Source organism: Vitis riparia, chromosome 14 (assembly GCF_004353265.1).
Source record: "Vitis riparia cultivar Riparia Gloire de Montpellier isolate 1030 chromosome 14, EGFV_Vit.rip_1.0, whole genome shotgun sequence".
Taxonomy (NCBI): Eukaryota; Viridiplantae; Streptophyta; class Magnoliopsida; order Vitales; family Vitaceae; genus Vitis; species Vitis riparia.
In genome coordinates this window covers 11554124-11574047 of record NC_048444.1, presented here as the reverse complement: position 1 = coordinate 11574047, position 19924 = coordinate 11554124, and the positions used below count along the sequence as shown (strand labels likewise).

Below are 19924 nucleotides of genomic sequence, written 5' to 3'. Positions count from 1 at the left end.
AATTCTGTGTCAAATTCTAAGGTCAATAAAGATAGTGAGATTATAATGTTACACTATCGCCTTGGTCATCCTAGCTTTGTTTACCTTGCAAAATTGTTTCCCAAATTATTTATCAATAAAAATCCAGCATCTTATCACTGTGAAATTTGTCAGTTTGCAAAGCATACTCGAACAGTCTATCCTCAAATCCCATACAAACCTTCGACTGTTTTCTCTCTAGTACATAGTGATGTGTGGGGTCCCTCCCGGATAAAAAATATTTCTGGCACTCGATGGTTTGTGACATTTGTTGATGATCATACACGGGTAACATGGGTTTTCCTTATGAAAGAAAAGTCAGAGGTCGGGCACATTTTTCAAACCTTCCATCTTATGGTTCAAAATCAATTCAATTCCAAAATTCAAGTCCTCAAGTCAGATAATGCAAAGGAATACTTTACTAGTAGTCTCAGTACTTATCTTCAAAATCACGGCATTATCCACATAAGTTCTTGCGTTGACACCCCACAACAAAATGGGGTGGCTGAACGCAAGAATAGACATCTCTTGGAGGTTGCCCGGTGCCTTATGTTTTCCTTTAATGTTCCAAACTATTTCTGGGGGGAAGCTATTCTCACAGCTACTTATTTGATTAACCGTATGCCATCCAGAGTGCTTACCTTTCAATCCCCACGTCAACTTTTCTTAAAACAATTTCCTCACACCTGTGCAGCCTCTTCTGATTTACCACTCAAAGTATTTGGTTGCACGGCATTCGTTCATGTGTATCCTCAAAATCGTAGCAAATTTGCTCCTCGAGCGAATAAGTGCATTTTCCTAGGGTATTCTCCAACCCAAAAAGGGTACAAATGCTATTCTCCAACCAACAAAAGATTTTACACCACCATGGACGTCTCTTTCTTTGAACATGTCTTCTTCTATCCCAAATCTCATGTTCAGGGGGAGAGCATGAATGAACATCAAGTTTGGGAGTCTCTTCTTGAGGGTGTACCTTCTTTTCACTCAGAGTCACCAAATCCTTTCCAATTCGCGCCCACTGAGTTGTCCACACCCATACCGTCATCAGTCCAGCCATCTCCTGTGACCATCCAGTCTCCCATGCCTATTCAACCTATAGCCCCACAACTTGCTAATGAGAACTTACAAGTTTACATTAGGAGGAGGAAAAGACAGGAATTAGAGCACGGATCACAGTCAACATGTGGCCAATATATTGACTCCAATTCAAGTCTTCCTGAAGAGAACATAGGTGAGGATAGGGCTGGAGAGGTGTTAATTCCCAACATTGATGATTCTACTCTGCGATTGCATTGAGGAAGGGTGTTAGGAGATGTACAGATCATCCAATTGGGAATTATGTTACATATGAAGAGCTATCACCATCTTACAGAGCATTTGCTACTTCTCTTGATGATACTCAGGTTCCCAACACAATACAAGAGGCATTAAAAATTTCAGAATGGAAGAAGGCAGTACAAGATGAGATTGATGCACTTGAGAAGAATGGGACGTGGACTATCACAGATTTGCCAGTTGGGAAGAGGCCCGTGGGGTGCAAGTGGATTTTCACCATAAAATACAAAGCAGATGGATCAGTCGAGAGATTCAAGGCTCGTTTGGTAGCTAGAGGGTTTACACAATCCTATGGGATAGACTATCAGGAGACTTTTGCACCTGTTGCAAAACTGAACACTATCAGGATTCTTCTCTCATTGGCTGTCAATCAAGATTGGTGCTTGCAACAACTGGACATAAAAAATGCGTTTCTAAATGGTGACCTAGAAGAGGAAGTCTACATGGAAATACCACCTGGTTTCGAAGGAAGTATGGCAAAGAATCAGGTTTGCAAACTCCAAAAATCCTTGTACGGCCTTAAACAATCTCCCCGAGCCTGGTTTGATAGATTCACAAAAGCAGTCCTGAAGCTGGGCTACAAACAAGGTCAGGCTGATCATACTCTATTTGTCAAGAAGTCTCATGCCGGGAAAATGGTCATATTGATAGTCTATGTTGATGATATTATTCTATTTGGGAATGATATGGAGGAATTACAGAATTTGAAGAAGTATTTGTCAGAGGAGTTTGAAGTTAAAGACCTTGGAAATTTGAAATATTTCCTTGGTATGGAAGTGGCTAGATCAAGGAAGGGAATTGTAGTCTCTCAAAGAAAATACATACTCGATCTTCTTAAGGAGACCGGTATGCTTGGATGCAAACCAATTGATACTCCTATGGATAGTCAGAAGAAACTTGGTATCGAGAAAGAAAGTACACCGGTAGACAAGGGGAGATATCAGCAGCTCGTCGGGCGCTTGATTTATCTCTCACACACTCGGCCAGATATTGGCTTTGCAGTGAGTGCTGTAAGTCAATTCATGCACAGCCCCACTGAGGAACACATGGAAGCAGTCTACAGGATTCTTAGATATTTAAAAATGACACCAGGGAAAGGTCTATTCTTCAGAAAGACAGAGAACCGTGACACTGAAGTATACTCAGATGCGGATTGGGCAGGAAACATCGTTGACAGGCGGTCCACTTCTGGATATTGTTCTTTTGTCTGGGGAAATCTTGTTACCTGGAGGAGTAAGAAGCAATCAGTTGTAGCCAGAAGTAGTGCAGAAGATGAGTACAGAGCTCTTGCACAGGGAATCTGTGAAGGGATTTGGATAAAAAGGGTTCTTAGTGAACTGGGGCAAACGAGTTCATCTCCAATTCTGATGATGTGTGATAATCAGACAGCTATAAGCATAGCAAAGAACCCCGTGCATCATGACAGGACCAAGCACGTTGAGATTGACAGACACTTCATCACAGAGAAGGTGACTAGTGAGACGGTTAGATTGAACTATGTTCCTACCAAGCACCAAACCGCAGACATCCTCACCAAAGCTTTACCTAGGCCTAACTTTGAAGACTTAACTTGCAAGCTGGGATTATATGATATATATTCTCCAGCTTGAGGGGGAGTGTTGAAATTTGGCATTCAAAGTTAGGGTTTTTAATTTAGGAAAGTATTTTAGGAATAAAAAAGGAGAGATCATTTAGGATGATTCAGTTTCCTAATTTTAGGAGAGAATCAAGCTAGATTGATTTTTTCTTATTCAGTCATTTGTGTATATATATGTGTATGGTGTGTACCTAAAGTATCAATAAAGGAATTCAGAAATTCTTCACAAACAAAAGGATTATCTAATGCAAACTTTCAACAGATAATAAGCAAGCTTAGGATGCAAAACATATTTGCATTAGCTTGAGGAGAAGTGTTAGAATGGGCAATTATTTCTTGGAATTGGCAATTATTTTCAGTAAATTAGTTGTATATTTCCAATTGTATTATTACCATTGATTTGTATCTACCACGTATACTAGTTTAGCACTTTATAGGTCAACTAATGTATTCTATATATCTTGTGATAATTTTCCTAATAAATGTATAAGTTTTCATATTTCTTTCACCAATTCACAATTTCATATTCATAAAAAATTACAATATAAAAAACAAAATTATAATAGATAAATAAAATTTAATTATCTTATTTTCAAATAGTAAACTAATAACCAAAAATATAAAAAATCATTTTGATAATCTTCTTAATGATTTTTTTTTTGACTTTTTAATATCTTTTGAATAGTAATTATAGGACAAGTATAAACTTGTAAATAAAATTGTAAACATTTTTTATATAAAAAAAATATATATATCATAAATATATCACAGTTACTTTTATATCCTTAAATTTATCCAAACTAGATAGATAAATTATCATTTTAGTACTTTTCAAGTGTTATATGTTATTTTCCAATGTTACAAAGATTATCACATATATTTTTTTAAAATTTTATAATTTTGGGATTTTTGTTGAAGTTGCGAATTAACTACAAATCAAGCCTCAATAATTATTTATGTCACTAAATTCCCAATATTGTAAATTGTTATTGTAGTTCAATTTAAATAATTTAAATTATTAGATCATTTTTAAATTGCACAAATTATATTATACATATATCATTTCCTTCAACAAAAATCTTCCATATATGTATTATTGTTTATTTTATCATTCTTTGGAATTTTTCTCAACACCTATAAGTTTTGATCATTTTTTGTCTCATCAATTTTTTTTGTCTAAATGTCTGTTTGATATTTCCATAAAATCCACCCATCAACATTTGCTTAATTTCCAATATTTTAATCATTGGTTCCACTTATAGAGTCAGATTCAGTGGCAGGAAACAAGATTAAGGATGAGAGTTTCTTGTGGCTACAAAGCTGATATAGAGTCAATTTCAGGGAGGAAAAGAATCTGCCAAAAAGAGTTAGGAAGCATCCCTTTTCAAATGGATGGAGTCCTCAGATGAAGAACCTTGGGGCTCATCTACAGAATCTCAGAAGGGTTTGGGGTCTTTTGTGCAAGCTTATAGGAAGAATGGCACTTTTCCTAACTCATTGAAATCCTCAAAAGCTGTCCAGAATTTTGTTTCTGAAGATGCGGAGAGGGTTTATTCTAGGAACCTTGGCAAAAACCCAAAGAAAAAGAACCCAGAGCTTGTAGCTCTGGAGGTTCTTATCCTAAAGTAGTCTAGGATTTGCCTTCTAATTTAAAAGCTGGTAATGAAGGACTGAATTTTGGCAAGGCATTGAATGTGACTTCAGGGGAGACAGAATCAGATGGTACACTTCCTATATCATCCTCTTTATATAGTCCCAGTAATTTTGGTCCTGTCCTTTCTTCCTAGAAAATCAGAGTTGTCCTATGGTGCTCTTTCTAGCCTTCCATATGGTGATACTATTGGTAGTCCAAAATCTGTTAAGATATTTTCCCAAGGGTGCTTCTGGTCCTGGTGTGCCCATCAGTGTCTCCCTTGGTTCCTCCCTTTGAGCTTCCAAAGAGGCTTGTATTCCCCAAGAGGATCAGTCCACATACCCACCCCCTTCTTCCTTTAGATGGTTTTCACATTAAAGGATTAACCCTAGTAAAATGAAGTGTATGAATCCACTCTTGGTTTCTATGGATATTAAAATTTTCAAATACAATGAGGTTTCAATTCTCTCTGGAAGTAAAGAAAATAGGCCTAAGACAAAGAACAAGCTGTACCATAGGAGAAGAGGTAAATCATCAAAGGAGTAGGCTTAGAGGGTGCTGCTTGAGAGTTTTGAGTGTTAAGGTTTATGGGCTATTATGGTTTTAATGAATATCATTAGTTGGAATGTATGAGGCCTGGAGTCTAAAAAGAAATGAAGGGTGATCAAAGATCTTTCATGCAAAGTAGACCCAGATATTGTTATACTTCAAGAGACAAAAAAAGAAAGGTGGGACAAGAACTTGGTGAGAAGCATTTGGATGGCTAGGAATAGAAAGTGGGTAGAACTACTAGCCTGTAGGGCATCAGGTGGAACAGAAATACTTGGGATTCTATGATATTTTCTTGTAGTGAAGTGGTAATAGAGGCTTTTTTAATTTCAGTCATTCTTCTGTCAGCAATGGTGTTCTTTGGTTATCTTTGCTATATGGCTTGAACAATATTTCACTTAGAAAATATTTTTGGGATAAAATTTCAGTTTTGATTGGTCTAACTTCCCTAAGATGGTGTGTTGGAGGCGATTTTAAGGTGATAAGAAGAGCCTCACAATGCAGGCTCACCCTAAGTATGAGAGATTTCGATACCATAATTAGGGAGTGTGAGCTAATCGATCCCTCTTTTAGAAACGCTGCCTTCACTGGGTCAAACTTGCAAGAGTTCCCTATTCATAGGATTGAAACGTTACTTTCCCTCACAGTTTTTAAGAGACCTTACCTTGTCTTATCTCTAATCATTGCCCAATAGTTTTAGATACCAACCCATTCAAGTGGGGACTGGCCCCATTTAGGTTTGAAAATATGTGGTTATTTCACCCCAATTTTCAGGAATGTATTGGTACATGGTGGAGGGAGCTCCAAGTAGTAGGATGGGACGGTTATATCTTCATGCAAAAATTATGAGGCATCAAAAGAAGGAAGCTATCATCAATGACATTACTATGGTAGACTCTCAAGAAGGGGAGGGTGCACTTCCAAATAATCTAATAACCCTAAGGGCTATCAAGAAAGAGGAGTTAGAAGCACTTTTGTTAAGCAAAGAAGTTTATTGGAGGCAAAAAGCTAAAGTTGGATGGGCTAAGGAAGGGGATTGCAACTTTAGGTACTTCCACAGAATACCTAATAGGAGGAAAAAGAAGCTTATCAAATCATTAGTGATAAGGAAGGAGTAACATTAGACAATCAAGAAAGTATCTTAAAGGAGGTTTTAGGCTTCTTTGGTAAATTATATAGTACTTGTGGCAATTAAAAAGCTTAAATTGTGGTCCCTTATTTTAGAGGAAAGTGCTAGTAATTTGGAGTGACCTTTCTTAGAGGAGGAAATATTTGAAGCAGTCTTTCACATGGATAAGGAAAAACACTAGGTCTAAATGGCTTCACACTTGCATTTTATCAAGATGATTAGGATATCATTAAAGAGGAATTGTTGAAGCTTTTCTTTGAGTTACATGACAATGGAGTCATTAATGGGAGCATAAATGCCACTTTCATTGCCCTAGTGCCTAAGAGAAGTCAAAGAATATCTTATTTAGACTCATTAGCCTAGTGACCTATAAAATCATAGCAAATGTGTTGTCTCAACAACTATGAGAGCTTTTGCATGAGACCATTCATATTCCTCAAGGAGCCTTTGTTGAGGGTAGAAGAATTTTGGATGCAGTTTTGGTGGCGAATAAAGTGGTGGATGAGAAAAGACGCTCTAGAGAGGAAGGAGTTGTCTATAAGATTGATTTGGAAAAAGTTTATGATCATATAAAATTATGTTCTTTGGATTATGCACTAGAGATGAAAGATTTGGGTGGAGATAGAGACCATGGATTCATGGGATCTCATCAATCAGTTTTGCAACACTAACAAATGGACAGACCAAATGATGGGTTAAGGCATTTAAGGGCTTAAGGCATGGTGATCCCCTCTCCTTTTTTGTTTTTACCATTTTTCCAGATGTGTCGAGTAGATCAATTCTTTCAGATGTGGAAGGAAATCTTAGAAGGCTTCTTGGGAAGTAGAAATAAGACAAAGGTGACACATTTACAGATCACTAATGACACAATATTCTTCTCAAGAGCCAGCACGGAGGACCTATACAGCCTCAACTTAATCTTGTTGGTTTTTGGACACATTTATGAGCTCAAGGAAAATTTGGATAAGAGTACTCTATTGGGTATCAATATTAGCAAGACTCGATTCCTTGAGTTGGCTACTTTTTCAGACAGCAGGATATCAGATCGGGCTCTCTTAATTGGGTCCTCCTTTAGGAGGAAATCCCAAAATAATATCTTTTTAGGACCAGTTGTAGGGAGGATTTCATGTGGGATAGTTGGAAGAAAACCCACTTGTCCCTATGTGATAGAATCACTCTTAAATGAGATCTTTAATATCATCATCATCATCACCATCCTCATTAATAACAATAATAGAAATAAAGCAAACATGCAAAATCATTATACATGCATAGCAACCAACTTAGAATATTTGTTTTTTAACACATTTGAGTCTTCATACGGTTTAATAGCATAAGATAATATTTTTTGAATTATAAATATAAATAGGAAAATTTACTAGGAAAAAGCACTCATTGCAGCTAATTAAGCAATACATTATAACAAATCTAGATTGTTTAGTTATTGAACAGTAGTTAAGCAAAGTTAGCTCTCTTCTGAATAAAGGAAACTTAAAAACACTAATTTCCTTCCCTTCTTCTTTAGGAAGGCTTATGTGGGTCATTCTTGTTTATGTTCATGGCTTTGTGCAACGCATTTCCCAGGCCAGGAAATAACTTTTTAGGGACTAAAATCAATGAAACTAAACAACTCATTTCAAATGGAAATTCATGTTACTTCAAACTGAAATTCACAAACAGTTCATTCTGCTAAGATCAAATAAAATTTTCAAAGCAAAACTTTCTCTGAATCTAATCATACAATTCATGCGGACACTTTTTTAGAGAAATACAGGGATACAGTATAGCATATCATAGCCATCAGTTAATACTCTTGATCTCTCTTTCTTGAGAGGGAAAAAAAATGCAGAACACTCCTCTCTTGGGATCCATACCCTCTACCTACAGACATCAACACCTGATCCAACCTTTTTTGGTCAAAGGCTTTTCATTCAGAAGCTAGCTTCCATATATACTGGCCAGCATATTCCAAATTCTGTCTGCCTTCATGAGAGGAAATACAGACGAGATAAATCCACCAGTTGCTGGCTCGAGATTGTGAGAACTTATTCCCCTTTTCAAATCAATCCTCAACTATCCTTATCAAAGCCAAATATAAGTGAACTTATACTTTTAGGCACATACTGAATTTTTTATTGAGATAAATGTTTATTACCATCAATTATGGCTCCTTCTAACCGATATATCATAACCATGGAAATAGGATGATACCTGACATTTTCCAAGGTGGTTCAAGATACTTTTGAGCCTAGCATTTAAGGTCTGAGTGTCAACAGAGTGACATTTGGACATATTTGCACGCTCAACAATCTATTAACTAGAGGTATGAGACTGCAAGTTGGATGCTAACAATTGATTTACAAAAAGCCAATCCCCTTATACAAAGAACCAGCACTATTTTCTCAAAAAGAAAACGGTATTGAAATGAATCATCTCTAGAAAACCACTAGACTAATGTTTCAAACGGAGTTGCTGACTCACATTCAGATACCCCACAAAGGCCAAAAAATCCAGCCACTTGAATTTTATGCCATGATAAATCTCTGATCAAAACATTCCAAGATACAAGCTGAAAGATAATAATTAAAATGAAATTTTGACTAGTTTATTTTGAGACTTCATCTGCAAATTACTATGCCAAAGATTCCCAACAGGAAGAAACAGGATCACCATAATAGATTATAACAGCTCCCAAAACAGAAAATACCCACAACTACAGCCCGAAACATTGAAATATTTTAAAACCTCACCTATGAGAAAGATAAGTAAGCCTAACATTATATAGATTCATAAACACTTGCTACAAAATACAAATTTTCTCCGTCAAATACGTTAGTAAAAAATGAAGGAAATATAACTCCATAAAGATTACTAATAGAAAAAAAATTAGGAATTGTTAAACTTTCAAAACCAAAGTATATACTTACAGTCTTCTGCCACCTATCTTCGAGATTAACATTGGCACTATAGTGCAGAAGAAGCTCAACAATCGAGGCATGGCCTTCGCTAGCGGCGAGATGCAAAGCCGTCCTCTTATCGTAATCTTGGACGTTTGGAGATGTTCCCTCCCTCAACATCTGGTTCAATCCGACCCTATCGCCTCTGGAGGCGAAACTCAGAAAGGTTCCAATCAGTTGCATGTCGAAATCATCCGAAGGGTCCTTGTGGCGCAGCCGAGCCAACATCCTAGAAAATAAAAACCAGATTGAAGTGAGAGCAAGTAAGAAAGAAGAAATCTGCTGAGGGAGGGACCGAAAACCCTAATGCTCTGTTTGGTTGCCAGGAAAAAGCAGAAAACGAAAAAGAAACCAAAACCTTAACATGGGGAGAGAACATGTGATTCAAATAATTAGTTCATTCAGTTTCCTGTGGCTTTGGTCTGCTTTCCAAGGAACCAAACAGAGGGTGATGTTAATTACCTTCAAATCAGAGCTATTCAAAGTTGCCGTGGAAGAGAGAATTGAAAGGGAGGAGCTAAAGAGACAAGGCAGAATATACATAGTGTGGCAGAAGAAGATTTTTGGTGGGAAACGGGCGGGCGGTTATTTCAATGGCAGAAACGCTTGGTTTTAACGGCAATTTTATATATATAAATATAAATCTCTTTAAATAACAATAGTAATAGCTAATCCCTCTAAAATTAAAAAAGAACCTGTGTTCTTCATAGTACCATAACTTCCATTCCATCAAGCGCCCAAGGCGCTCAAGTGGTCCAAGGGTTTGCTATCAATGGGACAATTGGATGACCTTGGATCTGAATTCCATATTAAAAATGGACTCATAAAGATTGTCAAAGGTATGCCTGTGGTGATGAAGGTGGAGAAGATTGTTGCAAATTTGTGCATGTTGCATGGAAGGACAGATCAAGAGACAAAGATGTTTGTTGCAAACTTTAGAGAAGAATTGATAATGATATGGCATCGCAAACTTGGTCACATACTAGAAAAAGGTTTGAAAATCCTCTTTCACCAAAAATTTCTTCTTAAACTCAAAACTATAATTTACCATTTTGTGAGCACTATGTTATCAATAAGCAACATAAATTAAGATTTAGTAAATCTACTAAAAGAAGTAAGGGCATTCTAGACTTGGTTTATTTTGATGTTTAGGAATCATCGATCACAAATCTTGGAAGTGTAAACTATTTTTTATTATTTGTAAATGATTATTCCAAAAGATGTTTGGTATAGCCCATCAAGAGAAAGTTGAATGTTTTTTTTAGTATTTAAAGCCTTTAAAGTGCAATGGGAGCTTGAAATGGGAAAGAAGATTAAATGTTTGAGGATAGACAATGGAAAAGAATTTTGTAGCTAGGAGTTTGATGCATTTTATAGTTAAGAAGACATACAACGATAGAAAATTGTTTCTCACACTCCACAATAGAATGGTGTGGTAGAGCAAACGAATAGGAATCTTGTAGAAAGAATGAAAGCTATGTTGAACATTATAGGACTACCCAAAACATTATGGGTGTACTACTTGCTATGGAGATATGGATTGGAAAGCCAACAAGTTATTCCTCCTTACACACATTTAGGTGTACTGCTTACGTGATGTATCCAAAGAAAGAACATAGTTGATCCAAAATCTAGAAAATGTATATTCTTAGGGTATAATGATGGAGAAAAAGGGTAATGCTTGTGGGATCCCACTGTTTGTGAGGTTATCATCAACAGAAATGTCATTTATATAGAAAACGTGCTACAAAGTAAAATGGGAGATAACACACTAAAGAAAAATGTAGATACTATAAGTTTCATTGGAAACAAGTAACCAAAATAAGAAGAATCAAAATCTTTTGAAAGAGCACAATGAATAAGTATTAATCAAGTTTGAGAAACCTGAAGTGCATTGGTCAATCCGAAAAAGAAGAGAACCTTCCTAGAACTTAGAGTTTGTTATGACAATCGATATTGCATACTATTTCCTTACAGAAGATGTAGGGCCTTCAAATTATTAGGAGGTCATAAACAATTCAAATTCATCTTTATGGATGACAACAATGTAAGAGGAGGTTGAAGCTTTGTATAAGAACTAGACATGGAAGCTTATGGAACTATTACCTAGAAGAAAATCTATTGGAAACAAATGGGTCTATAAGATCAAATGTGATAGCAATGACCAAGTGGAATGGTATCATGCAAGATTGATGGTTAAAGGATATGCTCAGAAAGAAAGTGTTGATTTTAACAAGATATTTTCTCTAATTGTTCAACTTACATCAAATCGAATAGTCCTTGTTATGTGTGCTAGATTTGATTTACACCTTGAGCAATGTGAAAACTATGTTTTTTCATGGAGAGCTTGAATAAGAAATTTATATGCTCCAACCGAATTTGAAAAAAAAAAAAAGGAAAAAGAACTTCGTTTCTAGGTTAACCAAATCTCTGTATGATCTAAAATAGGAACTAGAATGTTGGTGTAAGATATTTGATTCCTTCATTTTGAACCTTAGGTACAATAGACTTAATTCATACCATTGTATATATTGCAAAAGGTTTAAGGGTGATTATTTTATTATCTTGTTATTGTACGTGGATGATATATTAGTTGTAAGCCCTAATAAATATCAAGTCTAATAATTAAAGACAAAATTGGTTAGGATGTTTAATATGAATGATCTATTACCAACAAGGGATGTAAATTCATTAAGATAAACAAAGCAAGAAGATTTAGTTTTCATAGAAAAACTATTTGAAGAAAATTTTATGTCACTTCAACATATATGATTGTAAGCCATTGTCTATCCTCAAGTATGAATCCTAGTAATGAAGCTAAGAGGATAAAACTATCTCGAATATCATATGCATCAATAATGAGAAGCATAATGTTTTTTTTTTTTTTTTGTACAAGACCAATGTAGACACTCTGTTTTGTCATTTAGCACATATTTTCTCATTTATATTTTTCTCTCATCTTGTGATCCATTTTAGTGCATGCCTAGGTTTTTTTTGCCTAGTCATTCATCACACCCTTTGTTGGTCTGTGGTTACTTGACTCATTATCCATTTTTGAGCTGTGTTTTAGAGACCATTAGGGAGTTTTTTTGGTCCTAGTATGAAATTTAGAGACCCCTTAGGTCTAGCCTAGGTTAGTCTCATTAGCGAGCCCTGTTTTAAGGTCTTGGCTTGGATTCAGCCTTAGAAGAGTTCTTTAGGGTTTTAAAGCCTTTTTAGAGGCTTGGCTGGAAATGAAGACAAGTGTCATCATCTCAACTGCTCTTTTCTCTTTATAAAGGTCTTTTTGGCCTTTTGTTAGGGGTTTTATTTTATCTTTTTAGGTGGGAAAACACGCTCATTTTTTTTTTTTTTTAGTGAAGAGGAGAGAGAGATAGAGGCATACGAATATTCTTCTATTATAGACTTTTTAAAGAGAAAAAAAAAAGCTTGGAGAGGAAGAATGGGGAATCAATGAAAATGGGAAGAAAGAAAAACACAGTGGTCTTCCAAGCTAGGAGAAATTAGGGATTTTCCTAAAGCCAAGCATATATTGCTTGAGTAAAGACTAACCAAGTATAGTTACTATGGTCTTCAATGTTTCCATTAATACTTTGTTTTTCTCCATTCTTTTGATAATTTTATGCATTGTTTATTGCTTTGGTGTGGATATCATAGGCCACACATTGATTTATTGAATCATGACTGCTTATAAACTTGCCATGATCTTAATTTATCTATGGTTATTTAGCTTTGTTTAAGAAAAATTAGAAGTTGGTCCTTTCTTGTTGCATGGTGCTTAGAAATCATGCCCGTGTTCATGTTCAAAACTCATTTTGAATCTTTCACCCATTTTAAGCTTGTTGATAAGACATGATATAAAGTTGTGCTTGATGTTCCCAAGTTTAGTTTTGATTTCTAGTTGTTCTTTGTTTTTCCTTTGTTCGTTATCCTTTATTGCACATGAGTCATCACGCATTGCGACTTTGCGTGCTTCAGATATGCTTTGTTGTGTTCTGCTAGTGTCTTTCACTCATTGTGCATCAGTTTTCAATTCTTGTTTAGAGTCTTATTGGCCTTCCATTCATTGCACATGTTGCTTTTATGCATCGATGCTTTACGTTGGTTTGCACAATCTAGTCGGTCATTTCTTCTTTTTGTGTTTTTTTTTTTCTTATACACAAGTTGGCACATGGTTCTTCATTTTAATTTCATGTGGTGCTAGTTTAGAGGTCTAAGCATGAGCTCTTTGTTTCATTGTTGCATCTTAGGTCAGTTCAGAGGAACATGTTTTCCTCTACTTTGCGCATATTTTTCTTGTTGGCACAACTAAGTACCCTTGCTTTGGTGCACTCCAAGCACTCTTTCAGTGCGCGTGTGCAAGTCGCCTTTTGCAAACCCATGCTTAATAGTTATGACTTAGATGCAACTAGGTCCTTAGGGTTTATACACCTTTAGTTCTCCTTCTCACTAACTTATCTTTTTTCAGTCTTTTGAAAAGTCTTGCCTATGTGTTGGAATGGCTAATAACCTTCAATCTTCTTGTGCACAACCTTTTCGACCTCCTATAGTTGGATCCTTGGGTCCTCAAAATTTTGGTCCACCATTAATTATGTAGTTTCAAATTACAATTCTAACACAACAAGGACATCTATTCTTTCCAACAACTTCTTAACAATTTCAGCCATTTAGACAAAATATTTCTTCACTAAATGTGGGAGTGCCTGCTGGGAACCCTGGTTCTCTTATCTTGGATCGAATAGGTACATGCAAAATTGTCATAGGCTTCTAGATCCTATGCAATGGAAGAAAAAAAAAATCATAATTTTACCAATATAGGGTATAGAGGAAAGCCATTAAAAAACTTTACCTTTAATTTGGATGTTCCCAAATAAATTCTGCTCAGTGAATAAAGAGAACAAAGAATCTGTAAGTCTTGTACACCTAAGATGTTATGCTTGATGCCTCAAACCACGATCTTAGCACTCCAAAGTATGAGCTTTGGAAGAGAGGAATCCTAAGCTCTCTTTCTCTATAGAGGTGGAAGACAACTATCTCTCAAAAAGTTATGAAACCCTTACCCTTAAGGGGATATTTATAGGATTCTGTTATTAGGCTTAAGTGACTTGAGCCCACCAAGGCTTGGGTTACTTAATCTAGCCCAAAATGAGTTCTAATTGATTAATTAACCACATGAGGTCATCTAATTAATCAATTAGCCCAATCCAAAGAACTTGTTCATTATGTCATATGCAACCTTGCATAATTACCAAAATACCCTTATTTCATAAGAGTGCACCAAAAGTCAATGCCAAGAGTAAATCTAACCCTCAAAAACCATGTCATCATGGTATATGAGTTTAGAACGGGGACTATTAGGACTCATAGCAGTATTGGCTCCCTCAGAATCTAATTCTGAAGTTGATTCAACATTTCACTAAAGAGAATCAATTGCACTCCAATACCAAATGTAAATAACAACATCGGGTATGTGATCTACTATCCATTGCATGAAGAATCCTCATGAATAGGCATTTATAATCTAACAAGATAGTATTATCGCCTATCAAGATTACCTCTCTAATCCTTGAGTTACAAATCCTATTTATTATGTGATCAATTAGCATACTCTAGCTCCATGAAGCATATGTCAAATTTCCACTAAATGAAATGTTATGGTCATAGTCTTCTAGATCACATGTCATTTAAATCACCAAAAAGGACACACTATCTCAGTCCATAAGATATCATGGTGCCTTTATTGAGAATACTTGTTGCCAACAATCTTCATCAACTATAGGGATATATGATCACTTTAAGGTCCCACCCATAGGTCAAAGCCTCCTGTTAACTTTGGTATAAGCTCAATATCCTTTCAAGCTTAAGAATACATATAATATAGTAGTTTTGTGAATCATGACAATTGATATTCTTACATCTTGATTCACTATAGGTCTTGTCTAATATGCATCACATGCACTAGTGTACTCACCATAGAAAAATCATCCCGACAACGAAGATAAGTCATCCCTCTAATTAAGAGGTAATTCACTACGGTCTCAGATGAATTGCCTAAATCCATGAACCAATTGTGGACAACTCATCACTTTGAAAGGAACCCATGACTTAGATCTTCTATGCAATTCCTAATATGCCTAAGTCATGTACAATGCAAATGATGTGGGACATGTATGCTCAAATAACCAATTAATGCATAAGATAGTAAAGGGAAACCAAGAAATATATATAAATTAATGAATTTATAAATGAATTTCAATCTATTACAACATGTCATGCTTTCCAAGGCTCAATCCCAATAAAAGAATCAACTATACTCTAGTATGCTATGTAATTACAATAAGACGAAGCTTAGGTTCATGCCTTACTATCCATTACATTCAGACCTCCTATGAATTGGTGTTCATAATCTAACATGGAAGTGTTATCACATATCGAGATTACCTTTTCAATCTTTAAGTTACATATCCCACTTATTATGTGATCAATTGACATACTCTAACTCTAAGGAGCATATGTGAAATTTTTACTAAAGAAAATATTATTGTTATAGTCTTCTAGATCACATGTCCTTTAAATCATCCAAGGGGACATATTGTCTCAATCCCATGAGATACCTCGGTGCCTATATTAAGAAAATATGTTATCACCAACTTCCATCAAAAGTGAACTAATTTATAGAGATATATGATCACTTTAGGGTTTCACCTATAGATCAAAGCCTCCTATAGACTTTAACACAAGCTCAATATCCTCTCAAGGTTGAGAGTCTATGAAGTATAGTAGCTTGGCGTATTATGACAATTGATAGTATTGTGTCATGGTTCATCATAGGTTTTATCTAATGTGTAACCATAACTAGTGCACTCACCATAATAAACCTATCCTAATGGCTAAGACAAGTCATCTCTCAAATTGGGAGGTAGTGCACTACAATCTCTACTAGATTGCCCAAATCCCTGAACTAGTTGTGAACAACTTATCTTCTTATAAGGAACCCATGACTTGTATCCCCTATGCAACTCCTAATGCACCCAAGTCAAGTATAATACAAGTGATATGAGCATGTATGCTCATATAACCAATTAATGCATATGGGATAGTAAAGTGAACAAGAAACATAAATAAATAAATTTATTAATGTATCTAAAACTATTACATCATGTCATGCTTTCTAAAGCTCTATCCCAAAAAATTCTTATGATACTAGGATTCATTGCAAAAGGATATATAACCTTAAGAGCTCTACTTTTTTGCTAATTAAGCTATTGTTTGCCTTGAATGCTCAATAATATTAAATTCATGTTATTTTCTTTATTATAAATATCATGTCTTCTAATTGATTATCACTATTTTTTGCACAATTAGTATATGGACCAAGCCCAACTAATCATTTGTATTGAACAATTAATTTGGATATAACAACTAATTGCATAAAAGCTAATTTAAGTGGAACTAGCTATTCCTTGTGAACAAACCTAGTTGGAAGAAAGAGTGGCATAAGATGAATAAAAGAACCAATTGTCTCATACTTGGATCTTTGGATAATGTGTTGCAATAATAACTCATATTTATTACCATGAACTTTGATATTCATTTTTTAGTCTACAAGGAATATTTGGTGATGAGGGTAGGACAACTATACAAGTAATCATTAGGACTGTTATGAGCATCAAGGTTTCTATGATCTTAGAGATCTTACTAAATTCCTTCGAGATGGCTAAGGGGATTCTCAAAGATAATATGGATTCTCATATGGGAGTCAAGGGTTTTTTAGGCTCTTCTACCAAAGAGAAGAAGAAGAACACTAAATAAGACAAGTTCAGGAGAAGGAATAAGAGAAAAAGCTCAGGGGTAAGTGATTCATTTATGGCCTTTTACGACACTGGAAAATGAATGACCTGTTTATGTAAGGAAAAAAAAAAGTACACTTCATATAATCATTATTGAATCTATAGTGGTGGATTCATTCCAAGCCCACTATTTGTAATTCTTTATAGGCTTTTCAACAAGTGAGAAGATTATATGATGAAGACTTATTTACCTTAGCTTTAGTTGCAGGATTAGCTATGTAGACTAGTGGGAGATATGACTTCTTCCTCCATTATTACTTTTTCCAAGTAATGAGAATAGTTGGATATCATTAAAAAAAAAAAAAAATCAAGCACTAATAAAACATATGGTATCTAAACCTAGGTTCATATTAAATTAAATAGGATCTAAAGACTAATTAAGTATGGACACTTTAGTTCTAAAGGATCTTCTAGTCTACGAATCTAGTCCAGGTGGTAAAATAACCAAAAGACCATTTATTGCTAAAGGATATAGAAATAAGGAATGTTTAGAGTTAGTGCATACTGATGTGTATGAAACTTTTAGAGTTCATTCATGGTAAGGATATAGGTACTTCATCACTTTTATTGATGATTACTTTAAGTATGGATATATGTACTTAGTAGATACAAAATTCGATGACTTGGATAAATTCATTGAATTTAAGGCGAAATCAGATAATCTATTGGGTAAATAATCAATGCTCTTTTATTAGATCAAGGTGGTAAGTACATATCTAGCAAGTTTGATTCTTTTCTTAGGAAACATGTAATTATATCCTAAATGCACCTGAGACTCCATTGCAAAATAGGGTGGAGAAAAGAAAAAATAAAACTTCAATGAATATAGTGAGATCGATAATTGGTTTCTTATTACTTCTCACATTTTTTGGGAAGATACCTTAGAGATTGTGTTATACCTCCTCTACCTAAGAGGCATATTAGGTTGTAGGATATTCGAGAGGATTCTAGGGGTTATTACTTTATAGTTAAGATGATCAAAAGGTATTTGTTGGTATAAATCTTAGCTTTCTAATGGAGACTATATGATAAGTAATAAGACAAATAATTATATAATTTGAATGACACTAGAAGATAAACCTGCCTTTGCATAAGATATTATGGATCCAAGGGTATAAAGACATGCTAGTCCTAATACTTCTAGTACACGAATACCTCATCATAGTGATGAAGTATCCTATAATTACATGCATTTGGCCAAGTGCATGATTCCAACAAGGGTTTGCTAACTTTAGGTTTGGTTCCACTTTCTTAGGATAAGTGTCCTTGGACATTTAGGGAGAGAAATTGCACTAAGGTGGTATCCTATGTCCCTATAGTGAGCAACCTTATGTATGTGCAGGTGTTTTATGCTAAACTAGATATTTGCTTTGTTGTAAGGATGATGAGTAGATATTAGTCTAATTAAGGATTAGATTTTTAGGTAGATGCCAACCATATACTCAAGTATCTTAGGAGAACGAAGGAATATATATGCTTGCGTGTTTTTGTGATGAGTTCATATTCATTGGGTACAAGGATTTAGACTTTCAATATGATGAGGACTCTCGTAGGTCATCCTTTAGGTATATGTGTTCTTTAATTGATTTTTGTTGCTTTTGAAGCAACAAATAATGCTATTTGGCTTAAGATGTTCCTTATGGTCATTAAGATGAGTTTCCTGTGGTGAGTGTACTAGTATATATGGTTACACATTGGACAAGACCTACAGTAAATCATGACATTGGCTATCAAGTATTCATAATTCACCAAGCTACTATATTGCATAAACTATCAACCTTGAGAAGATATTAAGCATATACTAAAGTCATCAGGCGGTGGACTTATGGGTGAGACTCTAAAGTGGTCATACATTTTCTATGGACTATTAACTATTGATAGAGGTTAGTGGCAATAGATTCTCAATAAAGGTATCATGATATCTCATGGGATTGGGATAATGTATCTCTTTGAGTGATCTTAAGGACTTGTGGTTATGAAATTTGTGACATCTTAGTAATTCCTTTAGTAAAATTCAACATATGCTGTTCATGAGTTAGAGTATGTCAATTGATCATATAATAGGAGAATCTTTAACTCGGTGATTAAAGAGTAATTTTGAGAGGTTGATAACACTTAACTTATTAAATTACAAACACCAATTCATAGAGAGTTTGCATGCAATGGATAATAGGTCACAAATCTGAATATTCTATCTCAATACAATATCTTAGGATATTAGAGTATAGTTGAATCTTTATAGTGAGATCTTAAATCAACTTTATAATTGGATTCTAAGAGTACCAATATTTTTCTATGGTTCTTAGTGGTTTTAACTCAAGGTCATATTTGAGGTTGCATAGGAACTTGTGAATGTTATCTCTGGATTGGGCTAATTGATTAATTGAAGCCCAATAAGGCTAATTAATTAATTAGAACCTAAGTGAATTGGATCAAGTGACCCAAACTCAAGATGAGCTCAAGTCACTTAAGCCTATGGGAAGCCTATATAAACCTTCTTAGGGGTTAAAGCTTCAATATTTTTCTTCTGTCTCTTCAAAATCTAAAGAAAAGAACCCTAGCTTCCACCCCTTTATGAGGATTCCACCATCCTCAAGTGCCTAGATCTTAGTAAGCGAGCCATTAAACAAAAGATCTCTTGTTTTTTAGATTCTCACCGACTTCTTCACTATTTGGAATAGATTTAAGAACATTTAGATATCATATATGATTTTTATATCTAGATCTATAGTTATTGATGATTTTTATTGCTATGTTTTCTACTATACGTAGATCTAGAGATCCTTAGAATAGTTTTGCATGCACCCTAATGGTCTAGGGCTTGGAAATGGAGTAATATAGAGATTTTAACAAAGC

The 19924-nt window shown here is 35.0% G+C and overlaps 1 protein-coding gene across 3 annotated transcripts in view; it reads right to left on the bottom strand.

The window, feature by feature from the left end:
* Positions 1-9980, bottom strand: part of LOC117929889 (integrin-linked protein kinase 1-like) — an 86314-nt gene extending 76334 nt beyond the window's left edge. Inside the window, exons 1-2 of one of the 3 annotated variants that reach the window (XM_034850326.1) lie at positions 9914-9980; positions 9189-9447 (exon numbers count right to left, since the gene is read on the bottom strand). In XM_034850326.1, the coding sequence (XP_034706217.1) occupies positions 9189-9447; positions 9914-9948 (294 nt within the window). In that variant the 5' untranslated portion in view covers positions 9949-9980. Of the gene's footprint in view, positions 1-9188; positions 9448-9576; positions 9632-9680; positions 9836-9913 lie in introns of those variants that run through there. The other 2 variants (XM_034850328.1, XM_034850327.1) reach the window with 2 other exon arrangements.
* Positions 9981-19924: the final 9944 nt, after the last annotated feature.